At 43.5% G+C, this 20430-nt stretch overlaps 1 protein-coding gene across 1 annotated transcript in view; it reads left to right on the top strand.

Annotated features, from left to right (window-relative positions):
• GABBR1 (gamma-aminobutyric acid type B receptor subunit 1) overlaps positions 1 to 20430 on the top strand; it is a 126000-nt gene that overhangs the window by 54043 nt on the left and 51527 nt on the right. Inside the window, exons 3-5 of the mRNA XM_070936756.1 lie at positions 10047 to 10250; positions 12549 to 12737; positions 15847 to 15879. Coding sequence (XP_070792857.1) covers positions 10047 to 10250; positions 12549 to 12737; positions 15847 to 15879 — 426 coding nt within the window. The remainder of the gene's footprint in view (positions 1 to 10046; positions 10251 to 12548; positions 12738 to 15846; positions 15880 to 20430) is intronic.

Here is a 20430-nt window from a genome sequence, read left to right as displayed (position 1 = left end):
AGGTGATTTCATGAGGGAAGAGAAGAAAAAGGGTGAAAGAAAAGCTGGAAGGTACAATTACCTAACAGTCAGCCAAAATTAGATAGTAGTTAGTTGTAACCCAGATAGTCCTGCACTTAATTAGTAAATATATGGGTGATAAGAAATTGCAGTCTTTGTTTAATCTGTAAGAAATGGTGTTAAACTGTTGGATGAATTCCAGCTCCATTGTTCACTGATTCATTCCTTTTTTTTTTTCTGAGGATGGTGACCCCCGAGGTCAGAAACAGCCTGGGGAGTTGAAATGATATTTCTCTTTTGGGATTGTTGTTATTTTTAATATCAGATTTATGCTTACTTATGCTTACTTATTCTCCTGCAAGACGATCAGGATTCAGTATAGTGCGCAATATGTTGCCCAGTGCTGATGGGAGGGGGACAGGTACCTCCTAGAAGAGTGAAAATGTGTGTGTTTTCCTAATGTGGTGCGTGATGTTATTAGCCCTGTCCTGTTGTTTAAATAGCTGGGAAGAGTCATTGCAGATTTTAGGCCCTGCTGCGGCATGCATAGTGCATTATTGTATTAATTAAAATAATAATTCAAATCTATTAGCAATTCCTTTTGAAAATAATTAAAATTCAATTTATTTATTGAGGCTGGTTATTAATTGTGGTAGGCTCAGCAGTTATCTGCAACAAATCCGGGCCAAGCACCTAGGAGATGCGTGAAAGGAAGCAGCCTTTCTTTGATGATTAATTATACTGTTGAGCGGCTTTAGCTGAGAACAGTAGGTGATGAGTGGCATTTTGATTGGGGTGGGTTTTTTTCCCTCTTCTGTGCCTCTCTTGTACCAGATTATTCCCAAGAACTAGTCGATCTGGTATTTAATTTCGTTGGGTGGGTCTTACAGTTGCAGCTACCGTATGCGTGGCAGGGATTCAAACAGATGCTACTAACTTTATGTTTGGGCAATTCTCTTTCACCTTTTTCCATCCTCTCTTATCAATAATTCTCTCTCTCTCTCTCTCTCTCTCTCTCTCTCTCTCTCTCTCTCTCTCTCCTCTCTTCTCTCTCTCTTCTCTCTCTTCTCTCTCCTCTCTCTCTCCTCTCTCTCCTCCTCTCTCTGCCCCCTCTCCCTCTTCTCTCTCTTCTCCCTCTCTTCTCTCTCTCTCTTCTCTCTCTCCTTTCTCTCTCTTCTCTCTCTCTTCTCTCTCTCTCTTCTCTTCCTCTTCTCTCTCTTCTCTCTTTTCTCTCTCTCCTCTCTCTCTCCTCTCTCTTTCTCTCCCTCTTCTCTCTCTTCTCTCTCTCTCTTCTCTCTCTCCTTTCTCTCCTTTCTCTCTCTTCTCTCTCTCTCCCTTTTTCTCTCTCTTCTCTCTCCTCTCCCTCTTCTCTCTTCTCTCTCTTCTCTCTCTCTCCTTTCTCTCTCCCCTCTCTTCTCTCTCTCTCTTCTCTCTCTCCTTTCTCTCTCTTCTCTCTCTTCTCTCTCTCTTCTCTTCCTCTTCTCTCTCTTCTCTCTTTTCTCTCTCTCCTCTCTCTCCCCCCTCTCCCTCTTCTCTCTCTTCTCCCTCTCTTCTCTCTCTCTCTCTCTTCTCTCTCCTTTCTTTCTCTTCTCTCTCTCTCCTTTCTCTCCCTCTCTTCTCTCTCTCTCTCCTCTTCCTCTTCTCTCTCTTCTCTCTTTTCTCTCTCTCTCCTCTCTCTCCCCCTCCCTCTTCTCTCTCTTCTCCCTCTTCTCTCTCTCTTCTCTCTCTCTCTCCTCTCTCTCCTTTCTCTCTCCTTTCTCTCTCTCCTCCCTCTTCTCTCTTCTCTCTCTTTTCTCTCTCTCTCCTCTCTCTCTTCTCTCTCTCTGTGGGTGCGGGTGTGCACACTTTCTCAGCAACCCATAATGTGTAGATCTGTTGAAGCGAACTATGAAAGTAGATTCAATAATAAATGTGCTAGACTTTAAGTTGCTAGAAGACCCTTGATTGTTTTTCGCTTTTAGGTCTAATAATCCTTTGGCAACCAAAATAAGATTCCCATGATGGGAAGGCCTCGCTCCCCCACACCCCCCCATCTGCTGCATTCTCATCCCTTCCTACTTCCAACCCTACGCTTGTTGGAGCAGCGTTATAAAATCTTCTTTCTAAATGTGATTGGTTGGTTGGTTGCTTCAGAGAAGAGTGGGAAACAGCTCTAGGAAGTAATGAAAAAAAGGCATGAGTAGAATTTGCTATTCATAGCATATTTTACGGCTGGGAGAATCCATTCTGATCTGCAGGAATTGTCTTCCCTGACCAGGGAAGAAATCACAACAGAGATTACACCCCTTCTGCCGCTCTGATACTCTTCAGACATAATCCCAAATCATGCTGGCCAGGGATAATGAGAGCTGAAGTCTAGCACCTTGCAGAAAAGTATCTCAATAATGGGCTTCTGCTATCTTAAATTAGCTTTCCCTTTCTTGAACAAATTAGCTTTATTAGATTAGCACTAGGACTGTTGTCCGGTGTTTAATTATAGTTCTGCTTTTCTCCTGCCTCCTGATGATAATGCCTACTTCTTTGACGCAACCTTTTGTGTACCATCCAAGTCCTTTGCTCCTCCCTACCCACCTGTGCTATTCATTGCAAGCCCTCAGTAACTTCTCATTCTTGCAATGTTGCCCATCCCTGGAACCAGGGAGAGTAAAGAAAAATTGCTTCTGGACAGACAAACTATCCAAGGTCTTCACAGCCTTGAGAAATGTAAGGCAGCTATAGAAGGTTCTCCTCGTTTACTATCCTCATTGCAACACTGTCTGGGTTCACATATGATGCTAAGCGATAACATGGTTTGTTTAGTTTGGCTGGGCATGGTGCCTAAATGCAACTCTTAGGATGTATAAATGACGATTTGTTGCTTAGTGTATGATGTAAAGCTGTCAGTTGTAGTTTATTCAATGAAAGATGGCTAAATAAACCATAGTTTCATGCAATATGCAAATCAGACAGTAAATATATAAGGGTTTGGCTCAGGGATGAAATCCAGCAGGTTCTGACAGGTTCTGGAGAACCGGGTAGCGGAAATTTTGAGCAGTTCAGAGAACCAGCAAATATTACCTCTGGCTGGCCCCAGGGTAGGGAGGGAATGGGGATTTTGCAGTATCCTTCGCCTGGAGTGGGGTGGAAATGGAGATTTTGCAATATCCTTCCCCCCAGGAGTGGGGAGGGAATGGAGACTTTGCAGTATCTTTCCCCTGCCATGCCCACCAAGCCAGGTCCACTAAGCCATACCACGCCCACCAAGCCATGCCCACAGAACCGGTAGTAAAAAAAATTGGATTTCACCAATGGTCTGGCTCATTATAGTAAACCTTTCCCTTTTAAATCAAGCTTGATATATCGGTACATTATTTTTTTTTTTGACTCCCCTAGGATTTTAGGGCTGTCTCCCATCCTGTCGTTAAGTGATTCTGATCCTATTTGAGGCTAACCAGGTTCCTCTAGGTCAGGGATCACCAACCTTTCGGATCTCAGGGACCACTAAATTCATAATTTTAAATCCCGTGGACCACTAGTGTGAATTTTTTAAAAAGATAAATAGTATTTAGTGGTATATAAAAAATGCAAATAATTTTTCTGTGGACCACCAAAATTTTCTCGTGGACCACGAGTGGCCCATGGACCACCACTGCTCTAGGTGCAGCCAAGTGCTGGTTATATTTTTCCCCTTTTTTCCTGTATAAAAATTAAACACGCCATTCCCTCCTGCACCTGAAAAATACTTTTAATATGCAGACATCCCACGTCTTCTCCTCTCTTTAGGGAGCAAGAGCGAGGGAGCTGAAGGCTGAACTGGAAATCCTCAGTCTGCCTCGCATCCCCCACGTGATTTCACTGCCTTCAGGCACCCACTCTTTTTGTGCCTGCCCCAAGAGAGTGGGGGAGAGGGAAGCTTCCATCTTGAGCCACTGAGCATCAGTGTGTTGCATTGCAATATCAGGGCAGGAATGTTGCTCAGCTCATGGGCTTCCCAGAGTCCCCCGGCTAGATATGGTGGGAAATGGGATCCCTTTGAGGTAATGCAGCAGGACTGCTGTTTCATTCAGTGACTTGGTTCGTAGAGTACACTAAGCCAATACGTGGTTTCTTGGGAGATGGGTTAACAACACATGGTATAATTATGGTTTATGGCTTACTGCATGAACTAAGTTATCGGTTTACAAATCAATAAAATTTTAAAAAGCAAATCAGGTGTTTGTACAAGTTTGGATCAGGCTTGACGCCCAGAACATTGGATTCCTGCAAGCAGAGAACTACCTTCTGGGAAGGGCAGATGTCTGTGACTCAAGCACAATCAGATAAAGTCACTCCACTTGGAGATGGCCCCTAGAGGACTCAGAGGAAGACTTCCAGGTAATCTCATATTTCCTGGAACGACATCATCTGACATTACAACCTCCGCTATGCTATAACCCATGAATTGCTACATGAGGCTGAGTGACTGGCCTAACAGGGTTTGGTTTAATTTGGGTCAGATTACAGTATAATCCTGGTCAGTGGTGAAATCCAAATTTGTTTACTACCAGTTCTGTGGGTGTGGCTTGGTGGGCGTGGCTTGGTGGGCATGGCAGGGGAAGGACACTGCAAAATCCCCATTCCCTCCCCATTCCTGGAGGAAGGATATTGCAAAATCTCCATTCCCACCCCACTCTGGGGCAAGCCAGAGGTGGTACTTGCCGGTTCTCCGAACTATTCAAAATTTCCACTATTGGTTCTCCATAACCTGTCAGAACCTGCTGGATTTCACCCCTGATCCTGGTTCAGATTACACTTGATCTAGTATTCTGTCCTTCCTCCTCCTCCTCCTCCTCCCCCATGTGTTCTTTATCTTATGTGTCAGAAATGGTGTAGGCAGGGTCTCCTGCTTGGGGTGGGGGTTGAGTTAGATAATTTACAAGGTCCTTCTGTTAATCTGTTATCAATTTCCATTGGATTCCATTCCTTTGTCGCCTTTTGTGTTTGCCTAAAATATAAAAAACCTGGGGGGGGGGGTGGATGGGTGGGCAGATTGCAGGTGGCTATTTATCCTTGCAGACATACTGGTCAGGAGGCTACCATCCACCTGATATCTCCATTCCTGGGGTGAGTGAATCCTGTTCCTTGCTGTTTAATTGATTGATTGAAAAGGTGAAGCTGCAATCAAATTTTCTCCCATGCTTATCAGATGCAAGTAACCAGAATTACTCATGGGTAGGCCGAAACAGATACTTTATTGCTGATTACCTATATTACAAGAATTTTGACAGTCTTTCTGCCTGCCCTGGGGAAAGCCTAAGAGTTTGATCTCAGACATTTCCGCCCCAGAATGGACTTTAAGCTGGGATGTCTTTGTACACCTCTTAGCTGAGCCCCTTCCTCTTCAGCCAGTGGCTCCACCACAAGCTCTGAGCAGCACCTCCTGTGACTGCCTTGGAAATGTCCCTCTGAAACCTGCATGAATGACATTTAAGGGATAACTTAGAATGCCATTGCATAAAATGGTTGAAGTAATCTTTAAGCCAGGATCCAAAAAGCTCTTGCAGTATATGCAAATGTTTTTGTACAAGTTAACTTGGATTTTTGCTAGTGGGTCCATGCCTCTTGAATCAGGCTTGGCTGCTATCTCTTAATTCTGGGTTAGCTGCATCAAATTAAAGGTCATGGGTATCTGCCAAGGGTAAGGAGGCATCATGACATCATCATAGGAATGATGGGAATTCTGCAATTACAGTACAGTACAGTACAGTATGTCTCATGTGCCATTTGTACGATGACATCATGGCACATGAGGCATCATCCTGGCTTGTACCAGATGCTTACAATGAGGGTTGAGCCAGACAGCTTCCCACTATCTCCAAATTTATCTATTTCTTTTCAGTTGCAGTCTTAGTTTCTCAACAAAACCAGCCCTCTTTCTAAGACGTTCATTGACTTTGGAAATAAATTCTCAGATATGGATGTTCTCTGCAGAAGCCCCTTCATCCAACCAATCTTTAGAACCTACATTTGCCATGAATTTTGTGAGACAGTGCATTGTTGTGACATTAGTCCTGGATTTCTAGTCAGCCATGAGTTTTGCACATTGTACTAAGCCTTAATGTAGTCTCAGTTGGTCTTAGCAGATGATTTGAACTCAGGCCCCCTGATTCCTAGGGCAAAGTGTGTTGTGTATAATCTGCAAGCAAGAGCTTCACAGACTTCAATAAGGGGCTTTGATGCAAGGATTAGGTGCAGTGTAGAGAAATGTGGAATTGCAGTAGAAAAAATTTCCACCCCTTATTTATTATTGAATTTGTTTGATGGAATTTCTTCGAAGACTATGAATCTTCTCCTCTCAGTCTTTCTGCAGCCGATTGAATTCCCATTTATGAGATAAGCTGCTAACAAACTGCAGTCTATTCGCTGTTCAGCATTTCTCCTGGTACCTTCCCAGCCTCCCCACAGTCTCTCACCTCATGCAAAGTCCAGCCAATTGTGGCTTGTTTTCCAAACAATGGAAAAAGAAGTCATGCTTTTATGTTTCATTCTGGACAATCATCTGCTACATATGTGGCATCTTTAGGCGTCAGCAAATGATTAAGCACCAGGGGTGTCAAACTGGTGGCCCATGGGTCAGATGCGTCACATGCAGGCCACGCCCACCCCAGGTCTGCAAAGGGAAAACGTCGCGATACGTCATGTGACATCAACATGATGCCGTGGGTTTGACACCCATGGCTTAGAGGTTAAGCAGGGTTGGGCTTGGTTAATAATTGGGTGGGAGCTCATCTTTTTCTGGGGATTTCAAAGTCTCAGGGAAATTTTTTTAAAAAACCCTGAAAAAAGGCAATAGCAAATAACATTCACATAGTTGCCAAGAAAAGTATGAGGATGCATCTGTGAAGTCAGCAGGAATTCAGCTGAAGTCAAAGGAGACTTTACTAATGCTGTCTTCAAGACCAACAAAAATGTTTTTAGGCTTTATTAAGGGCTCTCACACTGTGAGTCAGGATTTCCCTATAGATCCCAGGTGACTAACATCATGTTTTTTGTTTTTTTTAAAAAAAATACCTGATCAATCTTACAATGGTAGAGCGGGAACCTTGACAAAGTTTGCTGAGGGATGGGTCTCTTGCCTCAGGGGCAGTTCCAGTAGAGCAAAGTTTGAGAATCTCTTCATATATAGCAAGATGAGGAGTGAGAAGTCCCATTCTTGGAGCCACCTTACAGAACAACAGAATTGGAAGGGAGTTTGGAGATCTTCTAGTCCACCTCTGGCTGGCCCCAGAGTGGGGTGGGAATGGAGATTTTGCAATATCCTTCCCCCAAGAATGGGGAGGGAATGGGGATTTTGCAGTATCCTTCCCCTGCCACACGCACCAAGCCACGCCTACCAAGCCACGCCCACAGAACCAGTAGTAAAAAAATTTGAATTTCACCACTGCTGCCAGTGGTACCTACTTAAGAGGATGGGACCTGCAGCATTCCTTGCCTCCCATCTAGTGGATCAGGTGAAAGTGACTGGCAAAAGACAGTCCCTCAGATAATCTGGCGCCAAACCATGAAGAGCTTTAAAAGTGACAGCCAGCACCTTGAATTGCACGTGGAAGCAAATTGGCAATCAATGCAGCTCCCACAGGAGAGGTGACATATGCGCACACCGAGGTCTGCACAAAACCGCAGGCCGCTGCATTTTTGGCTTTATGCGCGCTCCTAGGTGATACCTCTGCCCAGTGGTGGGATTCAAGTAATTTAACAACCGGTTCTCTGCCCTAATGATTTCTTCCAACAACCAGTTCATCAAACTGCTCAGAAAGTTAACAACCGGTTCTCCCGAAGTGGTGCGAACCGGCTGAATCCCACCACTGCCTCTGCAACTGACAACCATGGTTGTCAGTTTGCTTCCGGATTCAATTCAGCTCTCAATGGCATCGGATCTGTCTTTGGAACATCATTCCTCCCGAGTTTAAATTAGCCCTGGCTCTACTGATCTTCCAGAAACCTTGGTTTTGTCACTAGGCCTGGAGATCCAGCAGAGGTAGGAAGCCCGCAAGATGGTTGCACTGTTTCCAATGTGTGGATTGTACATTCTTGCAGATTAGTTTCATTGTTTTTAATGGTTTTATATTTTGTTTTGGATGTTTATTTGTATCTGTTTATTGGGGGGGTTGTTATTTTGATTCTGTGCCCCCCAGAGTCATGTATGTGAGATACGCAGCTATGTAAATTAAATTAATTAATTAATTAATTAATTAATTAATTAATTAAATAAATAAATAAATAAATAAATAAATAAATAAATAAATAAGTCTTTAATTTTTAAGATGAGTGCAGTTGTATTTTTTTTGTTTGACCCTAATGCCAATGAAATAGTTATTTTTTGAGGGGGCAGGGGCGGGGAAGGTTTCACACAAATTCATGAATTATTTTTGGGGGTCACAATACCCCAAAGTTTGAGAAAGTGTGTGGGGCTGTATGTTAACTGAAAAAGGTGACAGGGCAGAGTGGAAGCTGTCATGAACTCACCGAGCCTGCATTTAGATGGGATTAAGGAAGGAGAGATACTTGTGGCATATTTTGTGGCATTTTCAAACAAACACATATATTACAAGGTAAACATCATGGGTTTTATGCCTGAAGGTTTATCTTGAGTCACAGATTACTGAAGGAAGGGGGGGGGAGATGGAGAAAGAATTGTAAACAGTGAATTAAGAAGGAAATACCTGATAACAGTTATTATCAGGCAGCAGGTGTTTTATGGCAGAATTGCCACTGGTTAATAAGATAGTTATCACCGCTGCACTTTCATTCTTGTTTGATCTGCGTTGCTTTTTCCAACTATATGATTCAGCATATCTTGTCATGCATCATTTGGCGACAGTACCTCCCAAATCCCTTTTCAAAGATCCGACAGTCTTTTTCAATGACATGGAAAATTTCAGTTTCCCTCCATTCTGAAGCAGGAAACACATGAAAAATATAGCATAAAACTACATTGTTTCTATAGACTGCAATTAAATTGGACTCTGTAAGGGGGTTGTGGTGCATTGATAAGGTGGTGGACTGGTTGGCATAGATGCTCACTGGTCCAGTCATGCTTGCTTGGTCCCATCTGCTTCACTGGGTGGTTATGGAGGAACGAGAGTGCATTATATGTTGAGCTCCTGCATGAAAATTAAGATTAATAAGCAAGTGAATAAATAAATAAATAGCAATAGCAATAGCACTTAGACTTATATACTGCTTCACAGTTCTTTATAGCCCTCTCTAAACAGTTTACAGAGTCAGCCTATTGCCCCCAACAATCTGGGTCCTCATTTTACCCACCTTGGATGGATGGAAGGCTGAGTCAACCTTGAGCCGGTCAGGATTGAACTGCTGGCAGTCGGCAGAATTAGCCTGCAATACTGCATTCTAACCATGGTGCTCTTATGTGTGTATGACAGACTGCGGCACATAATTCTCCTTGGACAACATGGTTAGGATTTGAATGGAAGACTGTCAGGAATCCCCCTAGATTGTCAAGTTGAACAAAACAATGGCATATTATTTCTGTATGCTATCCAGAAGGCTACACTGATGTGTTTTCCTGTAGTCACCTAAAGTTGAATTTGACTCAGAAGAATCTTTTTCTTCTTCTTTTTTATTGTTACTATTGCACCTAGGAAAACCTCTGTGATAGTTGGTATAAAGAAAGACAAAATCCAGCTTTTAAGATGGCTGTTTGGAGCCAAGGGAGGATTAGTCCATCTGAAGTGCCTCAGTGACTTCTTAGATTAATATTCAAGGATGAACTCATTTCTTGGCCTTCCTCCAAAAAGCTCAGGAAATAATACACAGGTGTAAACAGGCATACCTTTTTAGCATCGTAGCTCTCTTGTAAAGTGTAGGTTGAAAGCGAAAGCCAGCACAGTAATCAGCTCCAGGTCTCCCAATCATAAGCTTTGTAGCTGATCGAGATCTCTCAGTTGATGTCCCAGATCCAAATTCCTACACAGCTCTGGTGCTCAGGTCAAAACAATGTTTTTCAGGTGTGCGAGATCACTTCTTTTCTTTGAACGGATCTTTTGCTTTATCTTCTCATCCAGGTTGCAAGCTCATCTTCCCTCCTTGGGACGGTGGGATCCGCTACAGAGGCCTGACCCGTGAACAGGTGAAGACAGCCCACTTCCTTCCTTTCGACTATGAGATTGAATACGTCTGCCGCCCAGAGAGGGAAATTGTGGGGCCCAAAGTACGAAAATGCCTCCCTAATGGCACCTGGACAGACAGTGATGTTGAAAGCCGCTGCTGTGAGTTCTACCTGGTGTCTGGGAGAAGAGCTTTGTGTTGTGGTGCTCAAAGTGGGTGGTGTGTGCGTGTGTGTGTGAAATTTTCTGGTGGTTATGGAAACGGTCCTTGCTTGGGCTAAAAGCACCAGGCCTTGGGGGAACAATGGGAGGTAAAAACAGTTAGTTTTCAGTGCAGTCCAAAGCTTCTAGATCAGGGGTGTCAAACTCAAGGCCCGGGGCCCAGATCTGGCCCATGGGGCCGCCCTGGAAACAGCAAAGGACCGCCCCACGGTGCCTCTGCCAGTGAAAACGGAGCTCGCTGGCAGAGAGTTGCAGGAGGCTGTTGCAGCCAAAAACAGAGCTTGGTAGTCCCTTTTTGCTGGCAGAACGCATGGGCCACCACAGTCACCCCCCACAACATGGAGGTAGCCATGCCCGCCCTGGCCACACCCACCCTGGCCCCCCAAGATCAAACACAAGGCCGATGCCGCCCTCAATGAAATGAAGTTTGACGCCCCTGTTCTAGATTAGCTACATCTGCCACGTTGGATAGATTTCTATTTATTTCATTTAATTAATTTCCTGGTCTCCAAATAATTTGTGCAACTAACTTCATCCTGTTAGTCAAGGTGGTTCTTTTTTTTTTTTAAGAAAAAAACCAACCTTGCAGCTTTATTCTTACTTTTTCAGTTTCACCTTATTTCATCATGACAGCATTCATGCGGTAAGAGCCTAATCCATGAAGAAATTCTTTAACACGGGGCGAATATGATGGAGAAAGCTTGGCCTGTTGGTTTTCTGCTTGTTTTGCAGAGATCTTTGCTCTGACGGGTGGTTGGGGAGGTAAATAAATGAAAGGAAGTACGGAAGTACTCAATAGGTCGAACAAATTCTGAGCTTAGCACTTAGATCACAGGGCTGGCATCAGGTGGCAGGCAGCTATAAATGGTCATTTTAAATTTCTTAGGAAGCTCCAGAATACCCACATAAGTATGGGGAGTTTACAGTGCTAATTTAAATTTGCTTGCAGCTTGTGCCTATTAAGTTTGGTCTCATCAAGAAGGGTGACAGTGCACAAAGGAATTTTGCACAAGATGCTTTCAGCTTTAAAATTTGAGTGGTCTAGCATAAGACTTAATTCAGGGTTTCCCAACCTTGGCAACTTTAAGATGTGTGGACTTCAACTTCCAGAATTCCCCAGTCCCCAAAGCAGGGGTGAAATCCAGCAGGTTCTGACAGGTTCTGGAGAACCAGTAGCGGAAATTTTGAGTAGTTTGGAGAACTGGAAAATACCACCTCTGGCTGGCCCCAAAGTGGGGTGGGAATGGAGATTTTGCAATATCCTTCCCCCAGGAGTGGGGAGGGAATGGGGTTTTTGCAATATCCTTCCCCAGTGGTGAAATCCAAATTTTTTTCTTAGTGGTTTTGTAGGTGTGGCTTGGTGGGCGTGGCAGAGGAAGGAAACTGCAAAATCCCGATTCCCTCCTCCCTCCTGGGGGAAGAATATTGCAAAATCTCCATTCCCAACTTACTCTGGGGTCAGCCAGGGGTGGTATTTGCAGGTTCTCCGAACTACTCAAAATTTCTGCTACCGGTTCTCCAGAACCTGTCAGAACCTGCTGGATTTCACCCCTGTCCTTCCTCCAGGAGTGGGGTGGTAATGGAGATTTTGCAATATCCTTCCCCCAGGAGTGGTGAGGGAATGGGGATTTTGCAGTATCCTTCCCTTACCACGCCCACCAAGCCATGCCCACCAAGCCACACCATACCACGCCCACCAAGCCACGCCCACAGAACCGGTAGTAAAAAAATGTGGATTTCACCACTGCCCCAAAGCCATGTCTTAAGGTGGTTCTGTGACAATTCGCCACAGTCAATTTGCCAAGGCCAACTCACTGCAGGGCAACTAGCTGCAAGAGAAGAATTGCACAAATAATAAAGTGATAGTGGAATAGAATAATTAAAGAAAGGGTGCATATTTTTTTATTTACTTCAAATAATTAAATAGAATTGTTAAATTTTCTCACAGCAAGCTGTCCCACCGTGAGATGGTCCTGGTGAGCTGTCCTGCAGTGAGTTGGGTGTGGCGATTTGGCCACAGCGATTTGGCTGTGGCAAGTTGCCACAGTTGGAAAACCATGACAATGGAACAAATATGACTGAACAGTCAAATTCCTGTCCCAAAGATACATTAACTCTGTGTCCAGATAGCCACAGTCTTATACAGCATGAAGACCTAGTTGGTTCATGTAGCAATGCCAAGCTATGTACAATAATTATTGGGAGATGTTTCTGAAACGAAACCTTCTTTTTCTACAGTACGCACTTGTCCCAAGATGCACCTGAACCTGGAGAATGGGCAAGTTACTGTCCGGGCAATTGAACGGGTGCCTGTTGAAGGCACCTGGGTGGAATATCGCTGCAATCCTGGCTTTTACCTAGTGGGCAGTCCCCGCAGCAATTGCACCAAGGTGGGCCGCTGGAGCTCCGCCAAACCTGTTTGCGAGCGTAAGTCATAAGGCAGGAGAGCAGAGCTGGGGAACCTTAGACACAAGGAAGGTTGATTTGGAGCAGAAGGTTTTTTTTTGGGGGGGGGGAATAGTATTCAAGATTGTTAACTTCAGAAATTCTGGGAGAAATAATATCTATTTGTGATAGATGGACTTAGATCAGTGTTTTTTTTTCCAAACTTGTTATCTGTGGACTTCAGTTCATTTTTAACACATCTTAACACAGGGCTGTCAAAACTCCCAGCCTACGGGCTGGATGCGCCACACGCTGGCCACGCCCAGTTTAGCGAAGGGGGGAAAAGTTCTGATATGTCACGTGATGCCGCCATGACAACATGAGTTTGATATTCCTGTCTTAACACATTTCTTTTTTTTTTTAATTTTATTTATTTCTTTACAACAAAATATTTATTCGCACACAGATCGCGACGGGAGCTTTACAGAATATATTAACTTCAGTCAAGATATACAAATAAAAAATAAAAAAAATCTACACTAACCTTATCCTTTTTTTATTCTATTATTCAACCAAGTATACCATTGGTCCCAGCATTGAAAAAATACGGAGTCCTTTTGATCTCTCAAAATTTTAGTTAACCTGTCAGCTTCCGCATATTCGATAATTTTCCCCAGAATCAGGTCTTCAGCCGGTAGGTCTTTCCCCTTCCAATGTTGAGCAAAACATATTCTTGCTGCGGTTGTGATATATGTAATCAAACACCATATATTCGTGCCTATCTTATTTGGCCTAATATTTAATAGATAGTATTCAGGTTTCAATTGTAATTTATATCCCGTGATTTCTAATATCCACCTCTGTATAGATCTCCAAAATTCGATTGCCTTAGGGCAGGTCCACCATACATGATAATAAGTACCTATCTCCCCACACTTCCAACAATTTGGGGAGAGTCCTGGAAACATTTTGGCTAATCGAGCAGGAGGGAGATGCCATCTATACACCACCTTATACAAGTTTTCTTTATAAGTAGTTGCCATCAGAAATTTCAATTGCTTCATCCAAATTTCTTCCCATTTTATCAATTCAATTGAGTAACCAATATTTCTCCCCCAGGCAATCATTGAGTCTTTAACAATCTCATCCCCTATCCCTGTCTTAACACATTTCAAGGCTGCCAAGTTTAAAAAACACTGATTTAGAGTTTGCAGTACTCATATTTGGTGGTGGTGGGTTATATACTCTGGTTTTCTTTGCATTGGAATGTTATTCTTAGAACTTCATGTTAGTTCATGATGGTTAGTAATTTCCTGGCAAACTGAATGAGAGCACTCCCAGCACCCCAACTAGTGATAGCACTGATGGCAAAAATCAGTCAGAATAAAATAAGTTTGCAGCAGACCCTAAAATTGCCTTCTAATTTATTTAAACTGTTTCCATACTGCCTTTCTTGGAGCATGAATTCAGAGTGACTTACCTAAGAGCGCGTCATGCAACAGATGAAAAATATGCAATTCAAAATTACAGCTGAATCTATTAGCATCAAAGAAAGCATCGGCTGGGGAGGAAAAATAATCTCCAAAATTATACAGCCAAGAAAGCAATCAATTAAAAGCCTTCTGTACCAATTGGGCCTCTCCCAAAAGTCTAAAAGAAGGAAGATAGAGCAGAGAAACTTATTTTAGGCTAATGGGCTTCATAACTACTAACTGGACAGGATACATTACATATCCTTAACAAGTGGGTGGAATCAGGGAGCAGAACTGCCCCTAACTTCTCATCTCTACATGCCTTCAAACTCACTGATTCCTACACATTCCTGTATAGCATACATACACCTATGTACATGCACTCCTTTATATTTTCCTTTAAGCCACGGGTGTCAAACTCGATCGCGTCATGTGATATATCACAGCGGTTTTTGGCCTTTGTGGAGCTGGGGTGGGCGTGGCCTGCGCGTGACGCATCTGGCCTGCAGGTCATCATTCAACACCTCTGCTTTAAGCATTCACTCTCGGGTGCATACGTGCAAACTCATACACCCTCATCTCTGGGCTTCTATGGAAGGCTTTTTTCAAGGCTAACCATACTGAGGATGATAAATGATGAAATGCATTTATCTGCCTCTCCCCATAAAATATGTCAAAGTGCTTTACAATCAGGTTTAAAAAGAGTAATGGAACATTCATAACAAATAAAAACCATATATATTAATATGCAAGAGAGAGAGAAAAAATACATTTAAAAATTTGCCTCAGTTATAACAGAATAACTATATAGAGTTACTAATACAGGGAAGGCCAAGTTTAATCATCCCAATTCATCCAAGTTCAAATCCAGATTGAAACAGATTTACCCAAGAAAACCAACAGGTTTATCAGATCTGGGTTGCAAAAATCCAGGTGACCATTAGATGACAGCAAAGTAACCAAGTTTCCTGTGTGTCTTTTTTGCTGCCATTGGCTATACAGAAAGTTCTTGGCTTATGGCCATTTTTAAAAAATGATTGTTCAAAGTTACATTGATATTGAAAAATGTGATTTACAAGCAGTCCTCAAATTTATAACCATTGGTGTGTTACTGGGATCACGTGATTAAAATTCGGTCGCTTGGTAACTAGCATGTACTTATGATGGTTGCAGCATCCTGAGGTCACATGATTGCCATTTGTGATCTTCCTTGCTGGTTTCCAAAAAGCAAACTCAATGGAGTAAGTTGGATTCACTTAACTACCATGACAAAAAAAAAGGGTGGTAAAATTGTCTAAGACTTACTTAACAATCACATTGCTTAGTAACAGAGGTTCCGGTCTCAACTGTGGTCATAGGTTGAGGACTACCTGTATACATATTTGCAACCCAAATTTATCAGTTGGAATTGGTACTTACTTGGCTGTTGAAATATTTAGAATAAGTTTTAGGGATCCCTAATGTTATTAAGCAGCTTTATTGGTAGAATTCTTTATTGGTAGAATTGGTAAAATAATGAGCTTTCTACCACCACCAGCCACTTACAAATCATTTAATTTGGCATGTGAAAGAGTATATCCTTGTGATATATTGTACTGGCATACTCTTTGGGAAGGGGTGAAAATACTTTCCCAGATCCTTCATGGGTCTCATCCCTTTCTCTTCATGTTTCTGTGCAGTGTGGCGTCCTCCTGTTTCCCGGTCTGGATCAGGTGAGTTGATTTTTATTTTGCCTACCATCCTTGTTCTCACATGTCTACAAAGCTCACCTTCATTCCTTAGTACTCATGAATATTGGGCTTGTCTTGCATATTTCTTGAAGGTTTGCAACCCTGGTAGCCTGTTCCAGCTGGTATTAATAGGTGACAAGTCTTTGTTCTCTCTGAGATCCTGATCACAATTGTTAAGCTTATTCTTTGACAACTACACTACATTGTTTAAATTCTTCACTAATCCCAGGCTAGTCTAGATCTCCAAGCAATTATCACTTAGTTTAGAATTTTTGTGAGACCAGGTTAAATACACGGTTAGTTTTCAGTGTCAAGAGATTCTTGGCAAATATGAATGATAAGTAGGTAGGTCAACATGGGCTTTGGAAGAAATTGGCAATGGCAGCAATTGATGTTCTTGTCACGCTATCCAATTTTTTTAAAAAAAGAACCCTTCTCTATCAAATTAGCACATTTCTTCACACAATGTACCGTACTTCTATCTTGTACTTCAATTTGTTCACCCTCATTCATGCCAAAACCAAAACTCAACAGCCTCCTTTGAATTAGTGGGTAGAAAACAGGTTGAGTTGACAATATCATTAACACTCTCAAACAACAACATCTGTCTATTGCAGGTCCTTGGGAAGGACTTGATAGATGGATAAAAATGCTGAATCTAGTCTAAAGGTCAGGCTGACTGTGCGATCGACAACAATTATAATCATTAAACTTGTATGCCTGATTTTGAACAATTCTGGGCAGCTTAGAGCAATCAGACAAAGAAGTTACAATCAACTCAATCAAATATAAAGATAAAAGATGGCACGTGCAATGAGGCTAGAGGTCTCAATCCCCCTCATCAAAGGCCTGGGTGAAGAGTCAAAGGTATAACCCAGTGGTGGGTTTCAAATTTTTTTACTACCGGTTCTGTGGGTGTGGCTTGCTTGGTGGGCATGGCTTGGTGGTCATGTGACTGAGTGGGCATGGCCAACTTGACATCACTCACGGCCATGGCCACTCAGTCACATGACCACCCCACCTAGCCACGCTCACAGAAAAAGGTAGGAATTTTTTTTGAATTTCTACCTATCTTATTTTCTGCCCAGGCTTGGCCTAATCTATCAAAGGCTTCCTTCTGCATGCCATTCTGCCCTACCTTCGCCAGTCACACGCGTCGCCCCGTTTCCCCTCCTTCAGCGGCCCCAGCCCTAGCCCCGCTTCCTCCACCACCACTGTCTCTTTCTTCAGGCTGCTTACCTTCCTCCCACAGCGGCTGGTCCAGAGTCCAGAAGGCAAGCTGACCTCTGATAGTTTCCAGCCATCTGCCGCTGCTGGGAAGCGGCTGGCAAAGAGGCAGTGGCTGGGAGGCTTCTCACAGTCGCATCGAAAAAGAAAAAGCCTCCCAGCCACCGCCACTTTGAGAGCCGCTTTGCGACTGTGGCGGCTGCCTGCAAGTCACCAAAAACTACCGGAGGTCGCTGAAAAAGCCTCTGCCACCACTGCCCTGTTCTTCGCGCCGGCCACACACATGCATCCCATTGCCTGCTGCATTGTGCTCGGACTGACGCAGCAGGCAATGGGCTGCGTCAGTCCGAGTGCAACGCAGCACGCAATGGGATGTGACGGCAACGGCTTTTTTGGTGACCTTCAGCGACCTCTGGGAGGCTTTTTCTTTTTTGATGCGACTGCAAGAAGCCTCCCAGCCGCTGCCTCTTTGCCAGCTGCTTCCCGGCAGTTGTGCAGGCGGGGCAAGCAAGTGGCAACCGGGCTACCGGTTCGGGGGTGTGGCTAGCCAGCGGTTGCTACCGGTTTGGTGACCCAGTCCAAAATACCGCTACTGATTCCCCCAAACCGGTGCGAATCAGTAGACACCCATCATTGGTATAACCCCATACCTTTGGATCATTTCCCTTAGTGGTTTCTTGTTAATGTGCATTTTCTTGTTAATTCCATTTTATTATGGGGAATAAAATGAAACCTTTGAAAACCTACATGGCACAACAAGAAGGCCTAACTAATCAAAGAGAACCAGATTCCCTCTAAAGTTGTACCTCCCAGACTCCAACTAGACAATTCAAAGAGACCAGGATTCTCCATTTTATCTACGCTGTCCTTCAGGCACCTAGGAGTCTTGCAACTTCTTTTGCATTCCTACAGCAACTCTGGAAGCGGCAATAGGCTGAAAAGGAATGACCTGTTTTCTTTGGGTTGTTTTTAGCATTCAGAAGAAGAGATTCAGATACTCTTTCTTGTGCTTTTAATGCATCTCCGCTCTTGCTTTATGGGCTTTGTCCATTTTGCTGAAAGGGGGCATATCTGCCCAGAATTCTTGATGATGGGTTTTTTCTGCTGCAACCTTGCGGTCAGACCCTCTGTAGGGATCTTTCTGCCTGCACATTTTGTCTCGTAGTCAAGTGTGTTGCTGGGAGGCCATTTCCTTCTCTCTTTCTCTCTTTTTCCATCCAGATCTTATTTTTTAAAGCTATCAAAAGAGAGATCCCCTTCAAACCCAGGTTGAAATTCTTCAGCTTGGCTCTCTGATGGGTAATGCTTGGAGGCCTCCCCTCAGTTGCCAGGAGATGTCTTGGGAGACTACTTGTTCTTCTTCTTAATGTGAGTCATGAGCTGGGAGGCACTGGGGACACTGGATTATGGGATGCTGCTTTTGCCAGTTTTATCTCATTTCCTTGGAAGAGTTTTTTTCAAAGTCTCGGGCAGAATTGGGCCTTTTCAGTCTTTCCTGGGGTGGAAGATATCAGAAGCTGAACATAGCTAAACCTTCTATTTTTAAGCTTGCCTTCTCAGCTCTGCAGCTTTGGCGATATTGGTTGGGGATTATGAGAATTGAGGTTCAACACTGGCGGTGGGCATCAGGGTGGAAAATTAGTATTAGCTCTCTGTGGTGAAAAAAAAAATTGTTGGGAGCCATACAGCACTGAACATGGTTGAATAAAAAGGTGTGCAGACATGCATTTTCTAGGAAGACAAAAGTTATGGAATTTAAGAGTCGGCTTTTCTCCACCCACATTCTATTGGCATCTTAGGGGGTATTGCTGTAAACTCTTATTTCCAGATCAGAAGATTTCTGTGTGTAGGTGAGAATGATCTTTACTAACAAGGCTGCTGTTTTCCCCCATTTTGAGCCCTCCGTGCACTGAAGATTTTTTTAATGGGCAAAACGTTGCTCTGTCTCCAGGCTACAAGCCTTTCCTTCAGCCAGTTATGCGTTATGCACAAATTAGGAGCTACATCTTTATTCATATTTTATAGCATCTTGCCTTGATCTTTGGGACATAGAATTTCAATTGCTGGTCCTGCGTGTAAAGGGTTCCCTCCTGCTTCATCTGTCATTTCTTTCGTCTTAAAAGTATTTTTTCCCCCATGGTTTATTTATTTAGCTACCTAATTTAGAAGTCATGAACCCTTGTCTAAAGGACACAGAATGGGGCGTATCATTCGGGTTTGCATTTTGATAGTAGATTTGAGCAGGAGTGGGCTGCTGGGGGTTCGCAGGGGTTCGGGAGAACTATAGCTACGATTCTGTGCAGTTTGAAGAACCCCCAAATCCCACTCCTAGCTGGTCCCGCCTCCCCGCCCCTCCCAGAAATCCCCACGCGGCCCATTTTGGATGCAGGTAAGTGCAGGGCGTGCGCGGAGGCTTGGGGAGGGCAAAAAACGGTTTTACCAGAAGTTTGGGAAGGCTGGAAACGGGCCAGTTTCCGACCTCCAGACGGCCTCCGGAGTTTGGAGAGGCTACTTTTGCCCTTCCAGAGGCTTGAAGAAAGCCTCCGGAGCCCAGGGAAGGCAAAAACACACACACACCATGGTGCAGGAGGCCACTAGGCCATGTCCACATGGCCACACCCACCCAGCAATAGGGGAGAGAATCCCTTGCTAAAATTTTTGAAGCCCACCCCTGGATTTGAGGTATTAGAGGTGCTTTGCGTAGAGGAAGCCACAGACTTTATCCTTGTGTTATTAACACTTAAACTGAGGAGATGTAGGTTCATCCGAGGCAAACTGAATAAGTGAAGCAAAAATATAATTAGGGACTTCTCTGCTGATAGCTTAAAAACATATGAGGGAAAACTTGGTGCATGCACACTCCTCTAAGACAGTCACATATCAGTAGTTAAGTAATAGTGCAGTGGGCCCTAAATTAAACAGGAAAAAAAATCTGATTTATATTATTATTATTGTTGTTGTTGCTGCTATTATTATCATCCCCCAAAATCAATCTACTGTAAGGTGACGTCTTCTTCAGTGAAGATTGTGGACGATGAACTACCACACTAGTTCATTGTGAGTTGTAGATATATATTTTTTAAACTTCTGTATCACACCCACTTGCCCAACTATATACGGGGGCCCTACTTACATCTCATTTCTTTTTTGCAAATGCCAGGTCTACTTTGGGAAATGGTCGATGATGGCTGCATGTATTTTTCTGCACTTTCTTAGATCTGTGGTTAAAAAAAAATAATCATTACCTGTGGAAGTAAACCAAGAGATGTCAAATATCTTTACTAAATCATGAAGCTCAATGGTATC

This window comes from Pituophis catenifer, unplaced genomic scaffold, assembly GCF_029215685.1.
Source record: "Pituophis catenifer annectens isolate HBS135680 unplaced genomic scaffold, rPitCat1.0.hap2 SCAF_2, whole genome shotgun sequence".
NCBI classification, from domain to species: domain Eukaryota; kingdom Metazoa; phylum Chordata; class Lepidosauria; order Squamata; family Colubridae; genus Pituophis; species Pituophis catenifer.
Note: the sequence above shows the minus strand (reverse complement) of the source record. Positions and strands in the feature narration are given on the sequence as shown.